The 22898-nt window shown below is 45.6% G+C and overlaps 1 protein-coding gene across 2 annotated transcripts in view; it reads left to right on the top strand.

The window, feature by feature from the left end:
• The window catches only part of slc25a26 (solute carrier family 25 member 26), a 78569-nt gene that overhangs the window by 48366 nt on the left and 7305 nt on the right, over positions 1-22898 (top strand). For both annotated transcript variants that reach the window (XM_080774415.1, XM_080774416.1), the window contains exons 6-9: positions 1536-1580; positions 8932-9001; positions 14190-14254; positions 20355-20428. In XM_080774415.1, coding sequence (XP_080630541.1) covers positions 1536-1580; positions 8932-9001; positions 14190-14254; positions 20355-20428 — 254 coding nt within the window. The remainder of the gene's footprint in view (positions 1-1535; positions 1581-8931; positions 9002-14189; positions 14255-20354; positions 20429-22898) is intronic.

Below are 22898 nucleotides of genomic sequence, written 5' to 3'. Positions count from 1 at the left end.
CAAGCATTTTAAACACTTTAACCATATCGCGGCGTGTCACCTTGTGTCGTGCTGCGAGCTTGTACGTCTGCGTCTTTTGAAAATCTTCTTTAGAGGATTTTGAATAATTTTGAATCGCAGCCAAATACACATCAATTTCCTAAATCTTTACAACTTAGAAAAGTACACAAATACATTTACCACTTAAGCCCTATTTTATACTGAAAATAACCAAGATCACAGAGTCGCGTTTTAGCTCTGATATTTCTTAAGAGTTTTTCAAACTGTATGGAGATTTTTCTTTTTTTTTATCTGATTTTTAAAAAATATCATTCATTGTTGATTTTTGTATATATTTGTTGTATTATTATTAAAAAAGTGTAACGGCACGTGTAGCGACCCATTGTGACAGTGGAACCACTGCATCTCTCGGTGTTGGAGAGACAGAGGAGCCTGTGTCTGTGTGTGGTCCGTATGTGTCATCTGTTCCCTGCTTTGGCAGTGCCATATATTTCTCTCTCTCTCTCGCACTCGCTCTGTGTGTGTGTGTGTGTGTGTGTGCATCAGTTTAACCTCGCACATCATGCAGCCCTGTATATTCAGAATCTGAGATTAATCCAATAATACTCTATATATCTATTAATTAATGTAGCCTGTGTATGTGTGCCTGTCTGTGTGTCATCACTCGGTGCCGTCTTCTGTCTGTTGGTCTACGGGAGACTGCGGAGGACGCAGCTATTCTATATACAACTTTTGGATCGACAGTCACATTTGACCGACTGCTTGTTTTGAGATCAGTCATGTCTATCACTGAAAACATATCGAGGAGGGTTGGGAACATAGGAACCGGGGGATCGGTTTTATCACATTTTTAACCGTTTCCGGAACCGGTTTATCACACTGTCAGAGCTGGTGGTATATGTGGATTTCACGTCTGAACCGGTTTATCACACTGTCAGAGCTGGTGGTATATGTGGATTTCACGTCTGAACCGGTTTATCACACTGTCAGAGCTGGTGGTATATGTGGATTTCACGTCTGAACCGGTTTATCACACTGTCAGAGCTGGTGGTATATGTGGATTTCACGTCTGAACCGGTTTATCACACTGTCAGAGCTGGTGGTATATGTGGATTTCACGTCTGAACCGGTTTATCACACTGTCAGAGCTGGTGGTACAGTATATGTGGATTTCACGTCTGCTATACAAATACAATCCTGGCGGTTCTCAAACGTTTTAATTTCAAGGACCACCATAACTCTGTTCCACTTGTGCTCTCAGAGTCACAGACCTGTTAGGGTCCAATTAGGGCTCTCAGAGTCACAGACCTGTTAGGGTCCAATTAGGCTCCGATGTTCTAACTACTATCTGTAATATATATAAATACTGGTATGAAATGATGTTCTAACTACTAACTGTAATATATATAAATACTGGTATGAAATGATGTTCTAACTACTATCTGTAATATATATAAATACTGATATGAAACGATGTTCTAACTACTATCTGTGATATGTATAAATCCTGAGATTTCTTTTTATCTCTTCCACAGATCCCTTTCTCACTTGTGCAGTTTCCACTTTGGGAATATTTAAAGGTATGTGTATAATTTATCATCCTTCCCTAAATGCCCGCTATGTGTGTGTGTGTGTGTGCGTGTGTGTGGCGCATCGTGCTAATTTTTTATTTTTTTAACACAGTTCTTATACCACACAACATTAAACAAGTCTATGAGATTTCAGAATGGGGGAAGAAAAGCGTGACCCGGGTAGAATGCGTACATTACACCCCACTTCAGTGCTCTATCCCTGTATGAACCATCCGACTGAGGATGGGTACAATGGGTATTGCATACTTGGAGGGGCATGCTTTCGAAATGGGCATCATTAGCTATTGACCTGTATTTATGTTTATGAGCAAATCAGCTTGCTCGGTATTGCCAGGGTTATTGTCAACTGACAACGTTTTGCGAAAGCATCACATCAGTGCCCACTGTTGGCCTGGTTATACTGCATGCGTGAAATTGCTTCACTCTCTCTCTCGCTCTCTCTCTACTGTTCGAAGTCTCTCTGCCTCCCTCTCTTTCCCTCAGCGGCATTTCTGCACACCCGCCACAACCTAAACTCAATGTAGTGGATATAATGTACATAGTACATACCAAGATATCATCTTCCTCTTCATCTCATTTTATTCTGTTCTCATGATTTATATTGTACAGTGTCACCCGCCCCGCACCAGAGCAGTCCTTTACAGTAATTAGCCCCTGTGACAACCAGGTAGTAAAGTTGTAATAGTGTGCTTATGCTGTGACACATTTACAGCAGCTTCGAAGCCCCATTCCCTCATAGCAGCGCAACGATGGAACACGGCTGAATTACAACCCCGCTCCCACTTTAATGGGTCGTCACGGCGACCATCAAAGTGAGCCACAGTTTGTCACGAGCTTTGAGCGTAGCCAAGCCCCCCCCCCCCCCCACACACACACACACACACACACACCAATCTTTTACTTGGTCATTCTCTTTCTCTCTTTCTCTCTCTCTCTCTCTCCTTCCTTTAGTATCTGCTGCCTTTGTGACTTAGTTCCCCTTTTCTTTCTCTCTTCTCCTCTGTCTCTCTCTCTCTCTCTCTCTCTCTCTCTCACCGTGGTGGTGTAGAGCCTCGTGGACACATTAAAAGCCGCTCCTCTTTGAAAAGGCGGCGTTTTGCGAGGTGGTGACATCATGTCTCTGAGGCGGGCAGTCAAACATTCCATCAATGCTAGACGGACCCTAACGGGCGAGAGCTGTAGTGTGGACGCTGTGAGGATGGACTGTGTGTGTGTGTGTGTGTGTGTGTGTGTGTGTGTGTGTGTGTGAGGAACTCTTCAGTCCTCTCCCTCTCTCTCTCTTCCCTGTGTCAGTGGGAGTTGTACGTGGTCATTCACCACAAGTGTCTCTTTGTCCCTCCGGAGTCAAAGATCCCCCCCCCCCCCCCCCTCTCTCTCTCTCTGTCCACCATCTGGACACAGCCGTTAGTGAAGGACTTCCACTCCACTGTCCTCTCCCACTACCCTCCCTCTCCTCCTTTTTCTGTTAAATGGTGCTATAATATATAAATACAACGCTTTTATCCAAAACGCTTCATGTTACATGTTAATTACATTAGTTTCCATACACCGATGGCGGAGGAAACCATGCAAGGCACCACCAAGCACCAACCTGCACATCGGGAGCAGTGTCTTGCTCAAGGACACTTCAACACTAACTCTGGGGGAGCTGGGATCAAACTGGGAACCTCTCGCTCTCTCTCTCTCTCGCTCTCGCTCTCTCTCTCTCTTCCCCCCTGTATCCATGGCCTGTGTCTTTCACTGCTCCCCAGATGTACACTCTCTAAATTCATGGGCCCTCTCTTGTCGGAAGCCGGCATGGGTTAAAGTTCTCAGTCGCCACGACTGATTTTAGTAATTTGGATCCATTAGCATGTCTTCTGCTACTCTCGATGTGTATGTTTACGCACCGAGAGTAGCCTAGATCTCAATGAGTCTGCGACGCATTGAGAGTAGCCTAGATCTGGGGTGCATACTTAGTTTAGACTAGTCATTAGTTAGACATGGGTTAAGGTTAGGTTTAGGTGTGCTGCCCCGTGGGAGGTTAAGGCTAGGGTGAGGGTTTGAGATAGGTTGTATATAGGACTAACCAATGAGTAGTGTAAACCAAAAACTGTCTAAACGCATTGACAGCTTGTAGGTTGAAGCCAATTTCTTCACCTGGTTGTGGCTTGTATGCAGAACAGCAGGAACAACGTCATACTTTCACACATTGATTTTAATTGTGCAGGAAAACGGTGCTAGTGGAGGTCTCCTTTCACACCGATGCACAAATCAAGCATTTGGACATAATTTCTCAGTCGTGTGACATTTTGTTTAGCTTTAATCCACGTGCTGGTGTTCTGGATAGCTAACGAGCCGTTTATGGGGGGGTGGGGGGGGGTGTAGTACTGGCAGAGGGAGTTGTCCAGTCCTCTCTCCTCTGGAGGGTTTCTATGACCATACTATTAAAACCATCTGAGCGTCTGAGCTGCTGCCATGATGAATGAGAACAACACCATTCAGTCAGGAACCCAGCCAGAGTTGGAACAAATTCATGCGAGTGTGTGGCATTCTTACACCCTGGGAGCTACATCTGCTCTGTGCTCTATAACGTGACTAAGTACATGTACTCAAGTACAATTTCAAGAGTATATTTAGAGTGGTTGCCTGTAGGCGAGCAGACTGTTGTTATTGCACTCCATCGCCGTTTAAAAAAAGTTTAAATCGTGCAATAACTCGCTGTTCTCCCCTCTGATTGGCCAGCGATTCTAGACTCTGAGTGGGGCCACCCTAGGCAAGACCTATACGCTGTAAAGAAAAAGACTATCATTTTGTTTGGGCGGAAGTCGCAGGATTTTAGCGGAAGTATCGCCCAAGGTAATGGTGTGGTTTCCAGTGCAGTGGTTTTCAACCTTTTTCATATCAAGGTTCTTTATTTATTCAGCATTTGAGCCACGGACCACCATGTGATGACATTTAGCCTCTCAGACCCAAAACTTAGAATATATTGTTGGATAAGATTTTGTCCACAATTCCATGCTGTAATAATGTTGGTACCATTAAGATAATGGCAAACGTTGATCAAATCATATTAATTCTTCTACATTCTCTAATTGTGTAGACTAACAATATTTTAACTCTTGAGATTTGTAAAATGAAACCAAATTTCACTTTTCACTTTTACACTCTCAAGAGTTAAAGATCTATAAGGTTCCATTTGATTACCAACTCTCCATCACTGGGGACCACCTGGAACCCACTCAAGGACCACTGGTGGTCCCCGGACCACTGGTTGAAATCCACTGCTATAGAGATGGGCAATCGCACTCGCAACCCTGCAGGAGTGCATCCTTCTAGTTTTACTTTCCTGCAGGAGTATTTCTAATGTTCAATAATTTTCCCTACTCTGGATCCACTACATCGACTGTGGGCGACTGTGGCTCAAGAGGTAGAGCAGGTCGTCCAATGATCCATGGGTCGGCGGTTCGAATCCCGGCTCCTCCTGTCTACATGTCGAAGTGTCCTTGGGCAAGACACTGAACCCCAAATTGCTCCCGATGTGCTGGTTGGTACCTTACATAGCTTCCGCTGCAATCGGTGTATGAATGTGTGTGTGAATGGGTCAATGTAATGCACAATCTATGTAAAGCGCCTTGGATAAAGGCGCTATATAAATGCACCATTTACCATTTACATCTGACATCTCAATGGCAAATATTGTACGTTTACTCCAAAACATCCATCAACCACTTCAGCCCTATTTAAACTTTGACTATTTGAAAATAGCTGATCTACATCGCAAGCTTATAGATCTGGGGGGGGGGGGGGATTATTATTATACATTTTACATATTTGAAACCTGTCAAATGAGAACTTACTACTATTACTACTTTTACATTGCCGTATCGATACTTTTATTTAAGTAAAGTAAATGTGAGTAGTTTTACCACCACTGCATCTGCTCTGTAGGACAGCAATGTGCTCCACTCGGCCCTTCTCCTTTCTGTTTCATACGGAGCCAACACAGCTGTCTGGGGGAGGGGTGGAGGGGTGGGGGGTGCACTAGTGTCTGTACATTTAGCTCAACGAACCTGACAAACGGCTCTATCGGTTGATCGAAAGGTTCCAAGACATCTAATGACCGAATCCAAAGTCGCAACTCAAGGTTTTTGCTTTGTTTAATGGCGTGTTAAGCAAATTATTTTGCGTCCGGAACGGAATGGAGCGGCCTGGACGGATTATGATTTCACTCCCATGAATCCGACAGTCCGTCCTTCCGTCCGTCCGTCTGACTGACTGAGCAGCTAACCTCGGACACCGCTGGACCAGTCTGTGTTGAAAAAACCTCCTCTGTCCTCACCTCCTTTTTCGGGTGTTGTAAGTTGAGATAAGTTTACTTCTCTTAGTTAAATCAGTCATTCGTACACTCATGGACGTGTGAGAACAGTATAGATAACTGGCACAGAGAGTTTAGTCATTGTCGTGTACGTCAAAACTGTTCTGTGACCACCCCAAACGCACCGTGACCTCACTGACCCAACTCGCTTTGGCTTAGCTCCCGTCGTACTTTGCGCTCCTCGCTTGCATCATCGTTCTCATTTATTTTGGCAGGTACCGCCATCCAGGTGCACAAACTGCCTCTGATGTCAAAGGTCAAATGTGTTCAAAGGTCACGTAGTTTGTTTAGTCATGTTGTTTTTATACTTATTATACCATTATTTTGAGGGATCTCCCAGCATGCCTTGTCTCTTTCGGTTGGAAACCTCATATGTCCTGTTCAAAACAATTTCGACCTTGTACTTTTGATGGCACTGTAGTCGTGTAGTGTGATCAATTAGGGCAATCATTTACCAACAAACACAAAAAGTTAGAATATGGATAAGAGCTTTCTGCCTGACAGCAACAAAATCTATTTGCAATGTAAAGAGCTGTGTCCACAGTCCTTTCTGCCATGTGCATGCATGCTAAAGAACCACTTCTCTTTCCAGCGCCACGCATTACGTTTCAGCGCTCTCAGGTTTTAGGCGCCCTGGCCATGTACGCCTCGACTAGGAGAGGACATTGAATCCACCTTTGTCGAGTGCGTGTATACGAAGTTACGAACACAATTGGCCTGTGTTCTGGGGAGGGAAGTATAAAGCCGGATAATTGTTGCTGCATGTAGGCCTATGTGCCGTGGCGGCGCCACCTGTCAGCTGGGTGGGAGGAGGCTCTGAATCCTCCCGGTGGGGGCTCCTCGCTGGCAGGTGAGTCGGTAGGATACAACAGCAGTGACAACGCAGTAAGTAGAAGTAATTGGCGTACTAGAAAAAGAAAAAAAAGTCAAATTCAACTGCACCGCTCATCATTGTCGCTGATTTTGACCAACCAGCAGTGGTGGAAAGTAACTAAGTACATTTACTCATCAAGTATACTGTACTCGAATACAATTTTGAGGTACCGGTACTTTGTCTTTACTGGAGTCATGAATAAAAGTGTCTCCTGAGTTATCTGTTTGTTGTGTGAATATGGGTACATGTGTTTGTTGTGTGAATATGGGTACATGTGTTTGTTGTGTGAATATGGGTACATGTGTGTGTTGTGTGAATATGGGTACATGTGTTTGTTGTGTAAGGTATAGTAAACTTGTACAGGGATCTGTCAGATCATCAGTGTACTGTAAGTGTATGTTGGATTCATGTGTATTGCCAGACATTTGGCCACTTGACCACTCCTCAAAAAGGACCTTTCACTCCTTGTAGATCTGCTGTTTTTGGCTAAAGCATCCTTTGGAATAGGGATGCTAGGGTTCAAGTGGTTTAATGAAAGAAAATAAAAAAATCACACAAAGGTTTGGCGGCCCACTAGGGGTTCCGGACCACCGGTTGAAAACCCCTGATGTAAAAGACTCGACCACACTCAGAATCCCGAAAAAGAAAGTATATCGGTATAATCATTCCATGCTGTGTTGCTCAATGTCCTTCCCATTAAAGGAGGCCTACAGTGCATCGTACTGTCCACACGCATCTTTATAAAAGGCCTAATCTCTACTTTGATTGCTTCAGCAATGCTACTGCAGGGGAGGGAAGGGAAGGGAAGGGAAGGGGGGCATGGACTTCTGGCATGCACGTGCAGCCTCCTGGAAGAACAAACATTACTGCAGGTGGGTTTGCTCAGTAGCCAGTTGTCTTTGAATAACAAGTCCAGTGTGATGCCGGATCGAAATGGAATAAATAAATACTATATTCAGTAGTGAGCCAATTGACTACAATATACAGTAATGCAAAATTGATATTTTAGGCCACTGGCTTGACCAGAGTCCCCAAATCCAATGACTGCGTGCATGCGTGCGTGCATGTATTCACTCGCATGCATTAACACGGGTTAGTAACGCACATTGTAAAGCACTTAGGGTCTAGATGCCATATAAATGCACCTTTTTTTTATAGAAACCCTGAGATATTAAAGTCATGAAAACCTTGTCCTTGCTTATCATTACTGTTCAGATGTTATTTACAATGTCTTGGCAGCGTGATGGCTTGCTCCGCTATCCCCAGCTGGCTACAAACAGCCGTTTTTGTTTTCCATTTCCATCTCTCTCTCGGGGGAGACCTGGATATGTTCAGAAACCCTGTTGTGAACATGCTAAAACAATACATCTCATAAGGTCCCTTATCCACGCAGATATTATTCACAAGAGTACCGTTTAACTTCATTGATGACAACGTCGATAAAAACTGTTTTCCTTTCCGCTGAGCGAAGCATGGAACCTTTGACTAGAGTAGACTGCATCTTCATGGCTGCACTTAACCCAGAAAAACCTGAGGCCGATTCTACAAAATGTCTTCATTTTTTCCAAATCCTAATCCTATGTTTCTGAACAGTGGTGCTCAAAACTTCATGTCAAGGACCCCAAAAGTCTCATGCAAAACTTTTGCATAAAAAAAAATATATATATAGTATAAAATGTGGCTAAAATAGCACGGATGCGTACCCGGTTTAAATGGGTTAAAATATATTGTACTTTTTTTGTCTTCTTGATCCGCTCAGCTCTTGGGAACGGACTTGCATGCATGACATCAGCAGAGAGAGAGAGACGGACAGACAGAGAGAGAGAGGAACTCAAAAATAGCCATGCAGCCATGGTTCCCAGCCCCAGAGCGGGACTCTAAACCCCCGAGCAAGGCTCCACACAATGTGTTTTTAATGTGTCTAATTCCTCCAATAACCGCAACTTTGTCTCTCTTTCTCTCCCTCTTTTTCTCCATTTGCCTCTCATCCTCTTTCTCCCTCTTTCATCATCTTCCTCTTTCATCATCCAATTCTCTTTTCGCCCTCTCTCTCTCTCTCTCTGTCTCTCTCCCCCTCTCTCTCCCCCCCCTCTCTCTCTCTCTCACAGACTTTGTGGTCCAGGAGGCAAGGTCACACGCTCTACTCTTGGCAGGCTGCGGTGTGCGGAGCTTTTGCAGGTGCAGGGGATTATATGCTGCTTTGGGAATGGGGGCGGGAGGGGTGGGGAGGGGAGGGAGGGAGGTTGGGAGGGTGGGATGGATAGACAGGACTACAACAGAAGTTTACACAAAAGAAACAGTGCGCACACACGCACACACACACACACACATTCCTGTTAGATTCCACACAGGTTAGCTCAGCTGGCACACTGCACATTCACCTGCACTCCAGACGAGACGAGCGGGAGAGTGTTGCATTGTATTTCTTTTATATGCATTCATCTGCAACGGCCATTGAACTAATGTTGGCTTGACGATATGGCCTCTGTCAGGTGGAAACCTTGTATGTCCAAAACCTAACCCTATAACCCTCTGTCGAGTGGAAACCTCGAATGTCCAAAACTGTTAACTTTTCAGGTTTCAAATTCAGAACGTGTCCAAAGCGGACGGATCGACGAGCTCTGTGTGTCGCTTCGTGCCACGTCGTTTAGAGATTGTGGATCTGCTACTTTGGATGCTTTTTGTGTGACTCTGTAGTATGATCAAGTACGGCCCATTATTTATTCTGCATTTGAGCCTCGGACCACCATTTGATGACATTTAGCCTCTCAGACCCATTTGATGACATTTAGCCTCTCAGACCCATTTGATGACATTTAGCCTCTCAGACCCATTTGATGACATTTAGCCTCTCCAGACCCATTTGATGACATTTAGCCTCTCAGACCCATTTGATGACATTTAGCCTCTCAGACCCATTTGATGACATTTAGCCTCTCCAAACCCACAACTTACAATGTTTTGTTGTCGTTGGATAGGATTTTGTCCACAATTCAATGCTGTATTGATGTTGGTACCATTGGAGAGATAACATGCAAACGTTGATCAAAATAACAATTATCTCTAATTGTGTATGTACTATGTAGACTTCTTGTAAGTCAAGTAATGTAGATGTTTAACAATAATTATAACTCTTGAGAGCGTAAAATGAAACCAAATGGACCCATACGGGTCATTTTGCTTTTGCAGATTTAGATTTGGTTACCAACTCTACATCATTTAGCTGGGGACCACCTGGAACCCCCTCGAGGACCACCGCTGGTTGAAAACCACTGAAGTAGGGCATTTATAGGGGCGGTTAAACTATGGGAGATGAGAGGTTTTCTGTCCGACAACAAGGATATGTTAACTGCGTTGTTCTGCGCTGCACGTCTGGAGAGACTCATCATCACGCCGCAGCTTCTCAGCATTCTGGCCAATGAAATTCAGAGCATATCAGTCTTCATGGCTCGGGTTTCGCCTTGGATGAGTCGAGGGTTTTGGGGAGGAGGGGGGGGGGGGGGGCAGAAAAGGCGAGACGGATGACCAGGAAAGGGAAAGGGAGCGAGAGAAGGATGAAGAGGAGGTGGAAGGAGGAGAATAGGAGGAGTAAAGGGGGGGCCTCTGGGACTGGGGGCCCCTGCAGCTGTGTGACCCCCTGAGCACTGGGGCCTGACATGGTTAGAGAGGATGGGAGGAGAGAGGGAAGAGAAGCAAGACAAATGGAGCAAAGGGAAAAGTCCAGCCCCATAGAGGTCGACTGCCTCACAGACAGACAGACAGACAGACAGACAGACAGACAAGTAGGTCACGTGTCTGTTTTCACACAGCCACAGTTTATGAAGTCCCAGGGGATTAATAAGTTAACTCTGTGTGAGTGTTACAGATTGACCCTTATGGGACCATTCTTACACACTATTTACTTCAGTCCAACATGGCCTGTGGGATGGTGTTTTTTGGGGGGTGGGGTGTTCAAGGGACCACAGGTCAGACATAATAATGTATGTACTTATGCACTCTCCATTTTGTGCCTTCTCATCCAAAAAGAAAGACATGGAAAGTAACGCCCCAATGCTGCATAGGTACTGTTGTGTATTACTGTAAATAGCACAGGTCCACAAACGTATGTGTACTTATGTTGGACAGTCATTCACAGCGTTGTGTTGTGTCCATAAATCTTGCATGGTACAGTATATATACGGTGAGCTGCCAGACAGGCAGGTAGATCCAATAAGATGGATGTCACCAGAGGGGGACGCTCTCTCAGGTCCTTTAAATTAAATCCTGTGTCCTTTGACTCCTTTCCGTCGGTTATGCAAAGAAGGAAAGGACATGGTACAGTATATCTTCTGTCGGGATGGAAACCTCACATGTACAAAACTCTTTACTGTTCAGGATTCAAAGCATCAGAAGTAGCAGATCTACGTGCTCACACGCGCCACATTTCTAGCGTGCAGAAAATACTTTTGATGCTTTTGCGTGACTCTATAGTCAGTATAGGGTGTTAATTTAGAATATGGAGCTGCCCAACCCGCAACGATTTGAAGGTATAGGTACAGTAGGAAGATAGAGGCAGAGAGTTAACTCTCTGAAATTTGAACCTATAACCCGGCACACATACTTTGAAGTTACAATGGGTTTGTATAGGAAGGGGGCGGGGCAGTTAAAATTAATATCAAATATCTATCTAAATACTGAATCAAGCAACTTAAAAAAAAAACTGTCTGGGATGTTCACAAAAGCCTGAGTAGACTGTTGAAATGACCCAAACATGTTTTGAAAGTGAAATATCCCTTTAATGTAAAAGAGACCCATAATCTAATAATGTCATCCCATATAAGCCCCCTGTGCCTGTGTGGGGTGGCTGGCTGGGGTCCGTGTGTGTGTGTGTGTGTGCCTTTAAGTGGCGTGTATGTGAGTTGTGCACTGTGCCTGCTGTTATGTGTTTAATTAGTGTAATTAGTTGCAGCTTCGTGTTGCAATCAGATGCAGCTGTTCATTGCTGTAATGTAATCGGACAGTCACACACATACTATGCATGCATACTGTACATGCATACAAACATACATACACGCAAAGTCACTGCTTTGCGGTCGACACCGCTTAAATTAATGTACTAACCATACAGTATATCGTCTGTCGGGGTGGAAACCCCATATGTCCAAAACTTACTTTTCAGGATTCAAATTCAAAAGCCTCGAAAGTGGCCGATGTACCAGCTGAGAACGCATCGCGCCGTGTACTGTACGTCGATCTGCTTTCTTTCGTGTACTGTACGTCGATCTGCTTTCGATGCTTTAGTGTGCAGCTGTAGTACGATCAAGTGGGGCGTACGGTAGACTATGGAGATAAGAGGTTTGTGCCCGACCGACCGCCACGATAATACGGTTACTGACTCGGCTGACGTGTGGTGTTCAGCCGCCCTGAGAGAGTCCAGAGCTGTGCGGAGAAGAGGGGTTGATCGGGGTTTAGACAGGAAAGGAGGGAAGGGTGGAGAACTGGGGAGAAGAAGACAAGGAGAGGGGAAAGGGAGAGTCACTGCAGAGTCAGTTAATCTCCATTAATATTTCCATGTTTCAATCCACATACTGACTGTACAACAAATATTAAACTTTGCACCATTCTGCTCAGTGTTGGAAATACTCACAAGTGACACGTTGAACCATTCTGGTTTATCTCCCGACCAACCCAGCCCAGGGCCCGCGCTTAATGAACTTGACCCCTATTGGAACTTGACTTGCCTATGCAGTAAAAGTGAACTGACTGATGGTTCTTCTGCCAGAAAAACAACAAAGCTGAGAAGGCGCGCGTCATCGACGCGATTTGCATTCTGCGACCTTGATCTCCAATGCTGATCACATCACGCTCTCTCTCTCTGTCCCCCCTCCCTCCCTCTCTGTAGCCAAAGCTAGATCCCAAACCCAACAGAGCTATATTTGTAAGATTTATAACCGCAGCCCTTTTGAATCCGTCCAAGGAGATTACAAAATAGCCTACGGTGAGAGGGGGGGTGGCTGTCTGTATGTACCGTAGCCTTGGTGAATATTGGGCAAGAGTTTACTCCCACCCAAGAGCAGGGGGGGAGGGGGAGGGGGAGGAGAGGAATGCATAAATTTAATGGAAATGACATATGCTCTAGCTTGTCAGAGTGCATTCTCATACGCAGACAGTGCGAACTTGTAAAAAAAAAATAAAAAAAATCCAAAGGCACGAAGGGATTGTTACACTGCACCAAACCCTGGTGTTTTTCTCACGTCTGAGTTTAATATCCAGCGTTCCAACGCGCCTCTCTCTCTCTCTCTCTCCTGCGTTGACGTGCCTCCTTGGTGGCCCATATGGACGTGTTTACCGAGAGCATGTTGCTATGTTTGTGGGACGTGCGCCCCACGGAGCTCAACAGACATCCATCTTCTTCTTCCCAGCCTGTAGGGCTTATTGGGAGGCAAGCCTGGGTGTTAATCCTCTACTGTAAAACACTGGTACAAGAACCCCACCCCCCAGGGGTCCTTGAGGGGGTCCCCCGGAAAACATGATGTAAACGCAACGTAACAATCACTTTAACCACTTTGACCAACCCCGCCCATAATACACCGGCTATTTGAAAAATGCTAAGAAATAAAAATATACATATTGACTACACAAATCTTGCGTGGTGGACCCTGGCACACACCTGTGTGTGTGTGTGTGTGTGTGTGTGTGTGTGTGTGTGTGTGTTAAAATACTTGTTTTTTTAAGTAGTGTGCATCTTGTACTTCTTTAGTATACTTTGTGTTTTTTGTGTTCTCTTTGACATGATTACTTAATGTTTCTCCCTCCCAATCAAAATGACGGGGCTCACAAAGAAACAAATTCCACCCTCTTTTTCTTCACGTCCGTAAACCAGATTGTGACAATCAAGTTGACTCTGATTCCACCTCTTCCTCTACACAGAAACCCCTGATGATGATGATGTCATTGTGTTTATTGCTGAACCTTACACAGCGAAGGGCCCAGGGTTCTGATGTTTACTGTAGGATTAGCGCTAAGGTGCTTTAACCCATTCTGGGCAGGAACGCCTTTTGGTGTTTTAAGCATCACTGAACATTTTGGAAAAATCACACCTGTGTGAAGTGAGTGGTGAAACTCCGTTGTGGGGGCCCCCGGAAGTTCCAGACCCACAGGACCACAGCCAGGGTACCGGGCCGGCACCCGGGGGGGGGGGGGGGGTCCGCAGCCAAATACAGATAATTCTGGGGGGTCCTTGACATGAAATATTGACCACCACTGATATAGAAATGGAGGTATTTCAGAAAACTGTATTTAGAAGACTTTTTTTTTAAAATGTCAGATCTAAATGGGTTAAGTCAGTTGGAGGGTTTGAATTGTGTGTGTCTGTGTGTCTCTCTAGGTGCAGTAGCGGCCTTTGTTACCACTCCCCTTGACGTGGCCAAGACCAGAATCATGCTAGCAAAGGTACACACACACACACACACACACACACAAGCTAGTCTGCCAGCAAGTGTTAAACAGTGCTGTCAGGTGATGCCTTGCAGGCAGCATGGCTCCCAGCCCCAACGAGACCTCAACAACGGGTGAAACTCACAGGAGAGGGTGGGCTAAGGTTGCACAGGGACAGTGGTCTTAACACACACACACACACACACACACACACATTTATCTTTGGTTGTGGATTGGGCCGGCGTTACACGGACAGCGTCGGACGGACATGTTTGTGTGCATGGCTAGTGTTAAGTGCTGGACGGGGAGCGGGTTGACACTGCAGAGGAATTTCCACCTCAACGATTCTCGTCACATACAGAAGAGGTCTGTCTGTCTGTCTGTCTCTCTCTCTCTCTCTCTCTCTCTCTCTCTGTTGGCCTTGTTGGTCTTTCTCTCTGCTTCTCGCTTCGGTGCAATTGTCTTGTCTCTTTATTTCTCTATCTGGGCCATCTCTCTCTTCCTCTTTCTCACGGGCTATCTTTGTGACCTCACTTTAACTCCTATGTGTGTATGTTTTGTCTTCCTCCACTAAGCTTTGTTTGTGGTGGTTGGGGAGGTAAAGAGTTCAGAGCCAACCCCCCCCCCCCCCCCCCCCCCCCTAACACCACCACCACCATCCGGCCTTGGAGAAAATGTCAAATCTAATCATAAATTAGAAAGTGAAATGCCCCCAAACACTTTGGACAGGTTTGGATCTCCGATGGTGGGTGGGGGGTGGGGGGGGGGGGGGGATCGAAGCCCAAGAGTGTGGCATGCTCCCGCCCCTCCCCTCCCGTGAACATCAGTTGTGTTTTTTAACATGTTTAGTAGAATGGCTGGCGGTCCCCTTCACACGAGGCTGAATACACAGACGACACGATACAACTTTATTGTCAGCTTGCACTGAAATTAGTTTTGCGTCCATGACGTCACCGTTCAAGATACAGACAAGACTTAAACAATACATTACAAAAGATACATTACAGGACACAAATCACAGAAGCAGACAGGAACAAGAACAATAGAACATATCCTCTTGGTTTACCGATTTTGGTTTAAAAGCAGAACAGGCTGGTGTACAAAAGAGTTCTTTAGCCTGTTTTTCTTATATTTAGGGACTCTTAGACAGAATGGTACAGGTACTCTGACATATTGGTCGGATCTAGAGGTGCTCCAACCAATCGGCCACCGACTGGTGAACGCCCGATATTCACTCCAAATGACTCCATCGGTGAGTGCCAATTTACCCGATCTGGCGAAAACCGATCAGTTATAGAACTTATACCATTTAAGTGGTATAAAAGTCAATCAGTTGTATCGTATAATATGTACCGTACGTCAGACCTACGTGCACAGTGGCCCTCACACCTACGGACCTCTACATGCTTTGCAAAGTTGGCAAATCTCAAAAGGAAATGATTGATATTTGCAGCCCTAGTTGGGTTTGCCGGTTGTTACAGTGAGCGAGGGGAAGCAGGGAGAAGGATGGTTGGAGCGGACGGAGGTACGTGGGTGCTTCTGGGTGCTGGAACGTGTCACGTTAGTTTCCTCCAGGAAGGGGAGCGGGAGACAGAAGGGACTTTTTCTCTCGGCGGTGGACAGAATGAAAGAGTGGCGTTGTACGGTTAGCCACTGTCTGACGAGGGCCAGCGCCAAGAACGACTGGCATGTTGGCATGGGGAGGGGAGACTGGCTCGAGTCGGGGCGGGTCTCCCAAAGCACAGCTGGAACCGTGAAGAGAGAGCCTCCGGGGCACGAGCTCTGCCACGAGCTCTGCCACGAGCTCTGCCCACAGCCCTGGCACACACACACACACACACACACAGACCAGTGTACAAACACGCAGTCATACTGTACAGCATGGCATCGCTCCCGAGGCCGGTGTATTACCCAGCCAGCAGCACGCCAAAACCGCTGGCGTTGGTGTCGCGCTGCACCACATTCACTGCACTGCCCGCCCGCCCGCTGCGAGAAGGAACGCGGACGCAGCGAAACACACCGAGTCACTGTTGTTCTGTAACCTGACCTGTACCCCCCGGTACACACAGGACAGTAAACAGCACTCATTCATTCCTTTAACCTGCCCCCCCAAAACCACCTACACGGTACAGAACACAGGGGAGGGGAAGCGGTCTCCAAAAATGTTTATTTGTTAAGTGAGTCGCTGCAAAACACCATTGATATGCAGCGGACCACACAGTCGCTCCAGGCCCCGTTTCTGCAAACGTTGCTAAATCAGTAGTTATGATATTTTCCAGATTTTTGAGTGATGCAACCACTCCCTTACGGAGCTATGTGTGTGGGTGGCTGGGTGCCTGGGTATGAGCACGAAAATTGCATGGTTGTTTTTCACCACCTGTGCGCAACCTAACACACACACATTAACTGTATATATATGATGGTTTCGGGTGTGCCAGTACAGTGACAGTACAGTACAGTACAGTAGAAGGAACCCCACACGGTAACTCTGTCATTTCTCAACCGTTTCGGACGTGGGGCAGCTCGCCGGAATCGGCCCGGCCCCCTGGGCGCACCACTCACTTCACACAGGTGTGATTTTTCCAAAATGTTCAGTGACGCGATGTGAGCTTGCAGATCTGCTATTTTTGAATAGCCATGGTGAAAATCTAAAGTGACACGGATGCTTTCCCGGTTTTAAACTCTTAAGTCAGTTGTAGCACGGAATAGCAACCATAGCCGATCTACAAGCTCACGTTGGGACACGTTGGGAACTTGTAGATCGGCTATTCTCACAATGTGTGCATTAAAATTAGCTTAAAGCATAGTATTAATTACCCGTGTGTAATGTGTACAGCGTTTGGCCTTTCATTCCTCCATTCCATGGCTGTGAAGGAGGCACGCACGCACAAAAGTGGATAGCCGTATCTCACCCACACGTTTGCTACAGCAGAAAGAAACCAGGAAACAGAGGAGGAGGAGTTTTATCTTTCCTTTTTTTTCCCCTGGAGTGAAGAGCATTAGAGCGTTATCATGTTCTTGTTCTGCCAGTTCGGTGTATATCACAATTTACAGCTATTTCCTACGCAAACTGAACTGTAGTAGCGCGCATGCAACACACACACACACACACGCGCACACACGCATGCACACAGCCGGCCCGTATACACAGGAGTGATTTACAGGCTGGACCACAGTTATGCTAACCCTGCACCCTATCATGCACTCCCTCCAATATGCCTCAGTCTCTCCTCTCCTCTCTCAGCACTGCCTCCACTACAGTTTCCTCTCCTCTCCTCTCCCAGCACTCCCTCCACTACAGTCTCCTCTCCTCTCCTCTCCTCTCCCAGCACAACCGCCACTACAGTTTCCTTTCCCCTCCCCTCCCCTCCCCTCCTTCTCCCAGCACAACCTCCACTACAGTTTCCTCTCCTCTCCTCTCCCCATCTCTTCTCCTCTCCACCTCTCTTAACCCCGAGTCACCCGGTGTTGCTGCTACCACCAGCCCTGCTCCTTCAGTGGAGATGAATGCCAGAAAGAAACCCCCTACTTTTGGTTTTAGTGTTCGATAAACCATTTTGTGTAAACATTAGTACTTGAGAGAGAGAGAGAGGGAGAGAGAGAGAGAGAGAGAGGTGGGCAACAGGTGGAGTGGGGTTAGATGTCTGGGTGAGTAAGGGGTGTGTGTGTGTGGGGGGGGGGGGGGGTGTCACCTGTGCGAAAACAGCTGTCCCTGAAGTGGAATAGAGAGGAGGGGGAGAGGGGGGGGATGAATGGATGGATGGAAAGAGAGAGCTGCGGGGGTGTGGGGAGGAAGAGAGAGCTGCGGGGGTGTGGGGAGGAAGGACTGAGGAGGAAGACTAAACAGGGTGTCTGTCCGGCGTGGGCCGGAAGCGCAGTAGACGACCCATCTGTCATCACACCTCCGTTTCGTTGAAACCTCTTATCTTCATATTTTACGTTTTGGTTTGGGGTTTTTTTTTCCTCATAAATTGAGGGCGTACTTGCTCATACGTCATGCCGCGGTGTCGCACAACAGTATAGCAGATCTGCAAGCTCCAAACGTGTTCCTATAGCCTGTAGATCTGCTGCTTTTACTATTGTTGAATTTGAATCCTGAAAAGTAACAGCTTTTGGAGATATGAGGTTTCCACCCGAATGAGACGACCCCCCCCCCCCCCATCTCCTTTCTCTCTATAGCCACTTTTATACACGTATCCCGGCAACAGGGACATACTGTAAAGAAGAGCCGTTATTAATGCACGCTTTGCTTTTTTTTTTTAAGCGGAACAGAACCAAACAATGCCGCCCTTGTGTGTCGTCCTTTTACATGGTGTTCCGGAATTGGAGGCATGACGTGTCATACAATGGCGTCTAGTGTTGCACTATGTTGTTTTGACACCTGTTGGTATAGTTTCCATGTATCTACAACTATAGTCTACATATTTATTTCACAGTCACAGAAGCTCCGGTAGCCTATATTACTGTATGTATGTGTATGTGTGTATATATATATATATATATATATATATATATATATATATACTGAAGCATTTATTCCTTCACAGAGCAACATGAAGGGCGTTTATATAAGAAGGGCCGGCTAAATTGTGAGACACCCTCTCAAAGAGCATTCTAAAGTTACAAAACTTTCACTCTCATTAGCTCGATGTCTTTCTCTCCCTTTCTCACACATACAGTACTCCACACACAACGCTAAAACAGCTGATGTTAGAGTAAACATTTACGATAGCCTACACATTTATTCAACAAGATTCAGACTCAAAATATGTATATACTGTACTGTATAATCTGGACTTTAAGCCTGTTAAATTAGGACAATTGATATACAGTAAGTCAGTCAAGATGAGGACTTGTGAAAGCAGCGTCTTTGTGCGATCAGAACTACATTGGAGGAGAACGCGGTTCAGAGCAGAATCGGCACCCCTGTCCTGCCCTGCCTGGTGTGCCTTTCATGCAGGGATCGACTACCCCCGGACCTGGAGCAACAACAATGCTGGCCCGGCATACACGCTTGTGTCATTCCCAAAGCAATTATTTTTGGGAGTGGCAGTGCTAATTTTGCTTCAACGTCGATGTCCTACGCGTGTGCAATGTTTTACAACAAACGCATGACTTTATAAAAAAATATAGGGAAAAAATAATAGGGGAAAGAATAGGGAAAAAATAGGAAAAAAAAGTATATGATTATACACGATCAACAGTTTTTTTTAATTCTTCCTTACTACTTGATTCTGTTGTCGATTTGTTTAACAGACATGAATGGAGGACACTACAACTAGAATACTATTGACTATTATCAATGCAAGCTCCCAAAGTTTCAACCAGTTCCTCTTCCATTCCAAATAGTCACCTTGCTGTTTAAGAAATTAAACAGCAATGGTATCTCTCTCTCTCTCTCTCTCTCTCTCTCTCTCTCTCTCTCTCTCAGTAAATGTTTTACCAACCTGCTCTGTGTAGTTAAGCGATTGGTTGTAAAACCATATCCGATAAAGATATAAGAAATGAGAAATAATAAGAAAAAATAGGGAAAAAAATAGGAAAATAAAAATAGGGGAAAAAAATAGGGAAAAAAATAGGGGAAAAAATGAGGAAAATAAATAGGGAAAAAATAGGGAAAAAAATAGTGGTTGATTCATGGTGATGTCCTACCTCCTCCCACTTCCCTTTCACCTTTGCAGTCGCTTAAATAAGTCCTCCTGTAAATCAAATCAGTCGAAGCCTAGCTAGCTTGCTGCTTAGCATAAACGGAGTAGATTTTAAATATCGTCTCTGTGGGGTAGAAACCTTATAATGTGTAATTGTGTTACTTTTCAGGACTCAAATTATAAAATTGCAAAATCAGCAGATCAACCAGCTCGGGCCTGAAACGTGTCTCTTCACACAGCATTTCAAACATGCGGATCTGCTACTTTTGATGCTTAGTTTTACGACGACTTAATTTGATGACCGCAGATGACAACTTGCTTTTGAAGATGGCTTTGGAATAGGCATACAGTACATGCCTTTCCATACAGACTGAATGGAATAACGGACAACATTCCCACATTGAACAGGCCTGTGTATAAGAGGACTGTCTGTCTGTGTCTCTCTCTGTCTCTCTCTCTCTCTCTAGGCTGGGACGGCCACGGCTAGAGGCAACATCCCACTGGTGCTGTGTGATGTATGGAAGAGCAGAGGACTTGCAGGGTGAGTCTTAACGTTTTGTGTGTGAGAGACTTTTAATGAGAGCCATCAATTCAGAGAAAAGTCCCAGAGGTCATTTAGTTTAAAACACTACACAAGTGTGTGTATATATATATATATTTATTTCTCTCTCTCTCTTCTGTCCACCGGCCTGCTTAAACGAAATCCTCTTATTTTAATGTGATTTGATGTAACTCGCCCTGATTCCGCTCATAATTGAGTATGATGACAGGGCCGCGACTCCGGGGACGGCGATTTACGACCGCAGCTGAAAAATGAGACGTGTAAAAAGCTTTTTCCTTGCCCGCTTGGTGCACAGCTGTATTGATTAAGGTATTACAGCGGGGGTGGGGGTGGAAGAAGGGGTTTTATATTTGAGCGTTTTTGATGTGTTTATGACGCGGGGCTGGAGAAAAGGCCAAGTCTAATGGGACTGCCGAGGGCTGCCAGCGCTCAAACAAACCCGCGGGCCGCGGCGGTTTGAATAATGGGCCCTCACTTGTGTACAAGTCACCGTCATTTAGCTAAGATGCTCCGCCTCTTGATGCTCATAACAGACTAGGGCCTGGGAAGAGGGCCAAACGCCAGTGGAACAAGGGTTCTCTCTCTCTTGTTCTCTCTCTCTCTCTCTCTCTCTCTCTCTCTCTCTCTCTCTGCCTCTGCACAAAATAAATGCATGCACTGTATCAGCATTTGTGTGTAAGTCGTCCCCCCCAGCTGCAGTGCTAACCTGATGGTAATTTAAAGGGCTACTCTTTGAGGGCCCCTCCCCCACTTCCACCCCACCACCTCAACACCGCCAAGCCCACCTTTGATATGTTTTAGCCCCTCTCCTCTCTCCTCTCTCCTCTCTCTTCTCTCTTCTCTCCTCTGTCCTCTCCTAGGGCCGTACAGCCTGAGGAAGTCCTTTTACTTTTTGTTTCCTTCATTTTGTTTTTATTTCAGAACATAAAAAAAACATTAATAATGAATTCTATGATTATTTTTTTTAATTAATAATAATATTAAAAAAATTCATAAATTAGAACAACAAAATTAGTGAACTTGTAGATCTGCTATTTTCCCTATAGTTTGGGTCCTGGGCAAACATCTTCATTTCTCTGTTGGGTCTGAGCTAAGAGGTTTGGGAACCACTGTCACAGATCAACAAGCACAATGACCTCTGCTCTGCCACATGGTGGCATCTCCCCCTACCGTGTAATACGCATTAAGGCAGTGGTCTTCAACCTTTTTCCTGTCGAGGTCCATTATTTATTCAGCATTTGAGCCACGGACCACCATTTGATGAGATGTAGCATCTGAGACCCCAAACTTAGAACATAACGTTGTTATCGTTGGATATGATTTTGTCTATTGATGTGGTACCATAGGAGAGAACATTCTCTAATTCACTGTACTTTTTGTAAATTAAGTAATGCAGGTGTTTAACAACAATTTAACTCTTGAGAGTGTAAATTGAAACCTTTCATTTTGCAGTCTTAAGAGATAAAGATCTATAAGGGTGCGTTTAGCTGGGGACCACCTGGAACCCCCTCAAGGACCACTGGCGGTCCCCGGACCACTGGCTGAGAACCACTGCAATAAGGCATTCTTTAGTTTGGAAGCAGCGAGACGTTAGAAAGAAGAGAGGACGATTTGATGAGAGGAAACCTCAGTGATGGATTGATTGAAGTATTTATTAACACATTGGAGAATTAGAGTACATTTCAAGCACAACTCAATACAAAACTGTTAACTGTGGACGACACCATAAAGCATTACACTTGTTTACAGTCGGGTCCACCATGTTCAATTCATCATAACATTTAGAGACGTACAAATATACACTTCTATATAGCCAAAAACAGGAAATCATCATAGAGGAGGTAAAAGGGGAATAAAAACATATACAGTGAGGGGAAAAAGGGGTGGGGGGGGATTCAGATTTTATGGGGGCCAGTTTTGAATTGCAGCCGTCCGTAGGTGCCCTTTGAGAGCGGTTTTGAAGGAGTCAAGGGATTCTCAACAAAGGAGAAAGTAGTTTGAAAGACAACGGGTGGAGAAAGGCAACGTGTAGCCGACGTCCTAGCCTTCTCCTCGTGTGTGTGTGTGTGTGTGCGCGCGTGTGCCTGCGTGCGCGCGCCGCAGGGGCCAAAGGCCTTGTGGTTGTGCCGGTGCATGCCTGCTACAAATTGCTGGGCCTTTAAAGCTGTAATTATGGTAATAGGCCCAATTGCAGCGCAGTGAGGCTCCAAAGTGGTTCCATGTGTGTGTGCCGTGCCCCAGAGACCCTGCCCCCCCCCCCCAGAGCCACGGTTAAACCCACAACAGGAACAAACAAAGACTAGACCAGACCCCAAAGTAACAAAGCAAGACTAACCGGCACAGTGTCCCTTCAGCCCTGGGTTTATATTTGTATTGTATTTCATTGTACGTTGGAGGTTTGTCTACAGTATTACATATGTTTTCCTGTAGTTACTTTGTAGCGGTTACT

The sequence above is a fragment of the Protomyctophum bolini genome (assembly GCF_963924005.1).
Source record: "Protomyctophum bolini genome assembly, chromosome: 2".
Classification (NCBI taxonomy): Eukaryota; Metazoa; Chordata; class Actinopteri; order Myctophiformes; family Myctophidae; genus Protomyctophum; species Protomyctophum bolini.
This window is presented reverse-complemented; position numbering and strand designations above follow the sequence as displayed.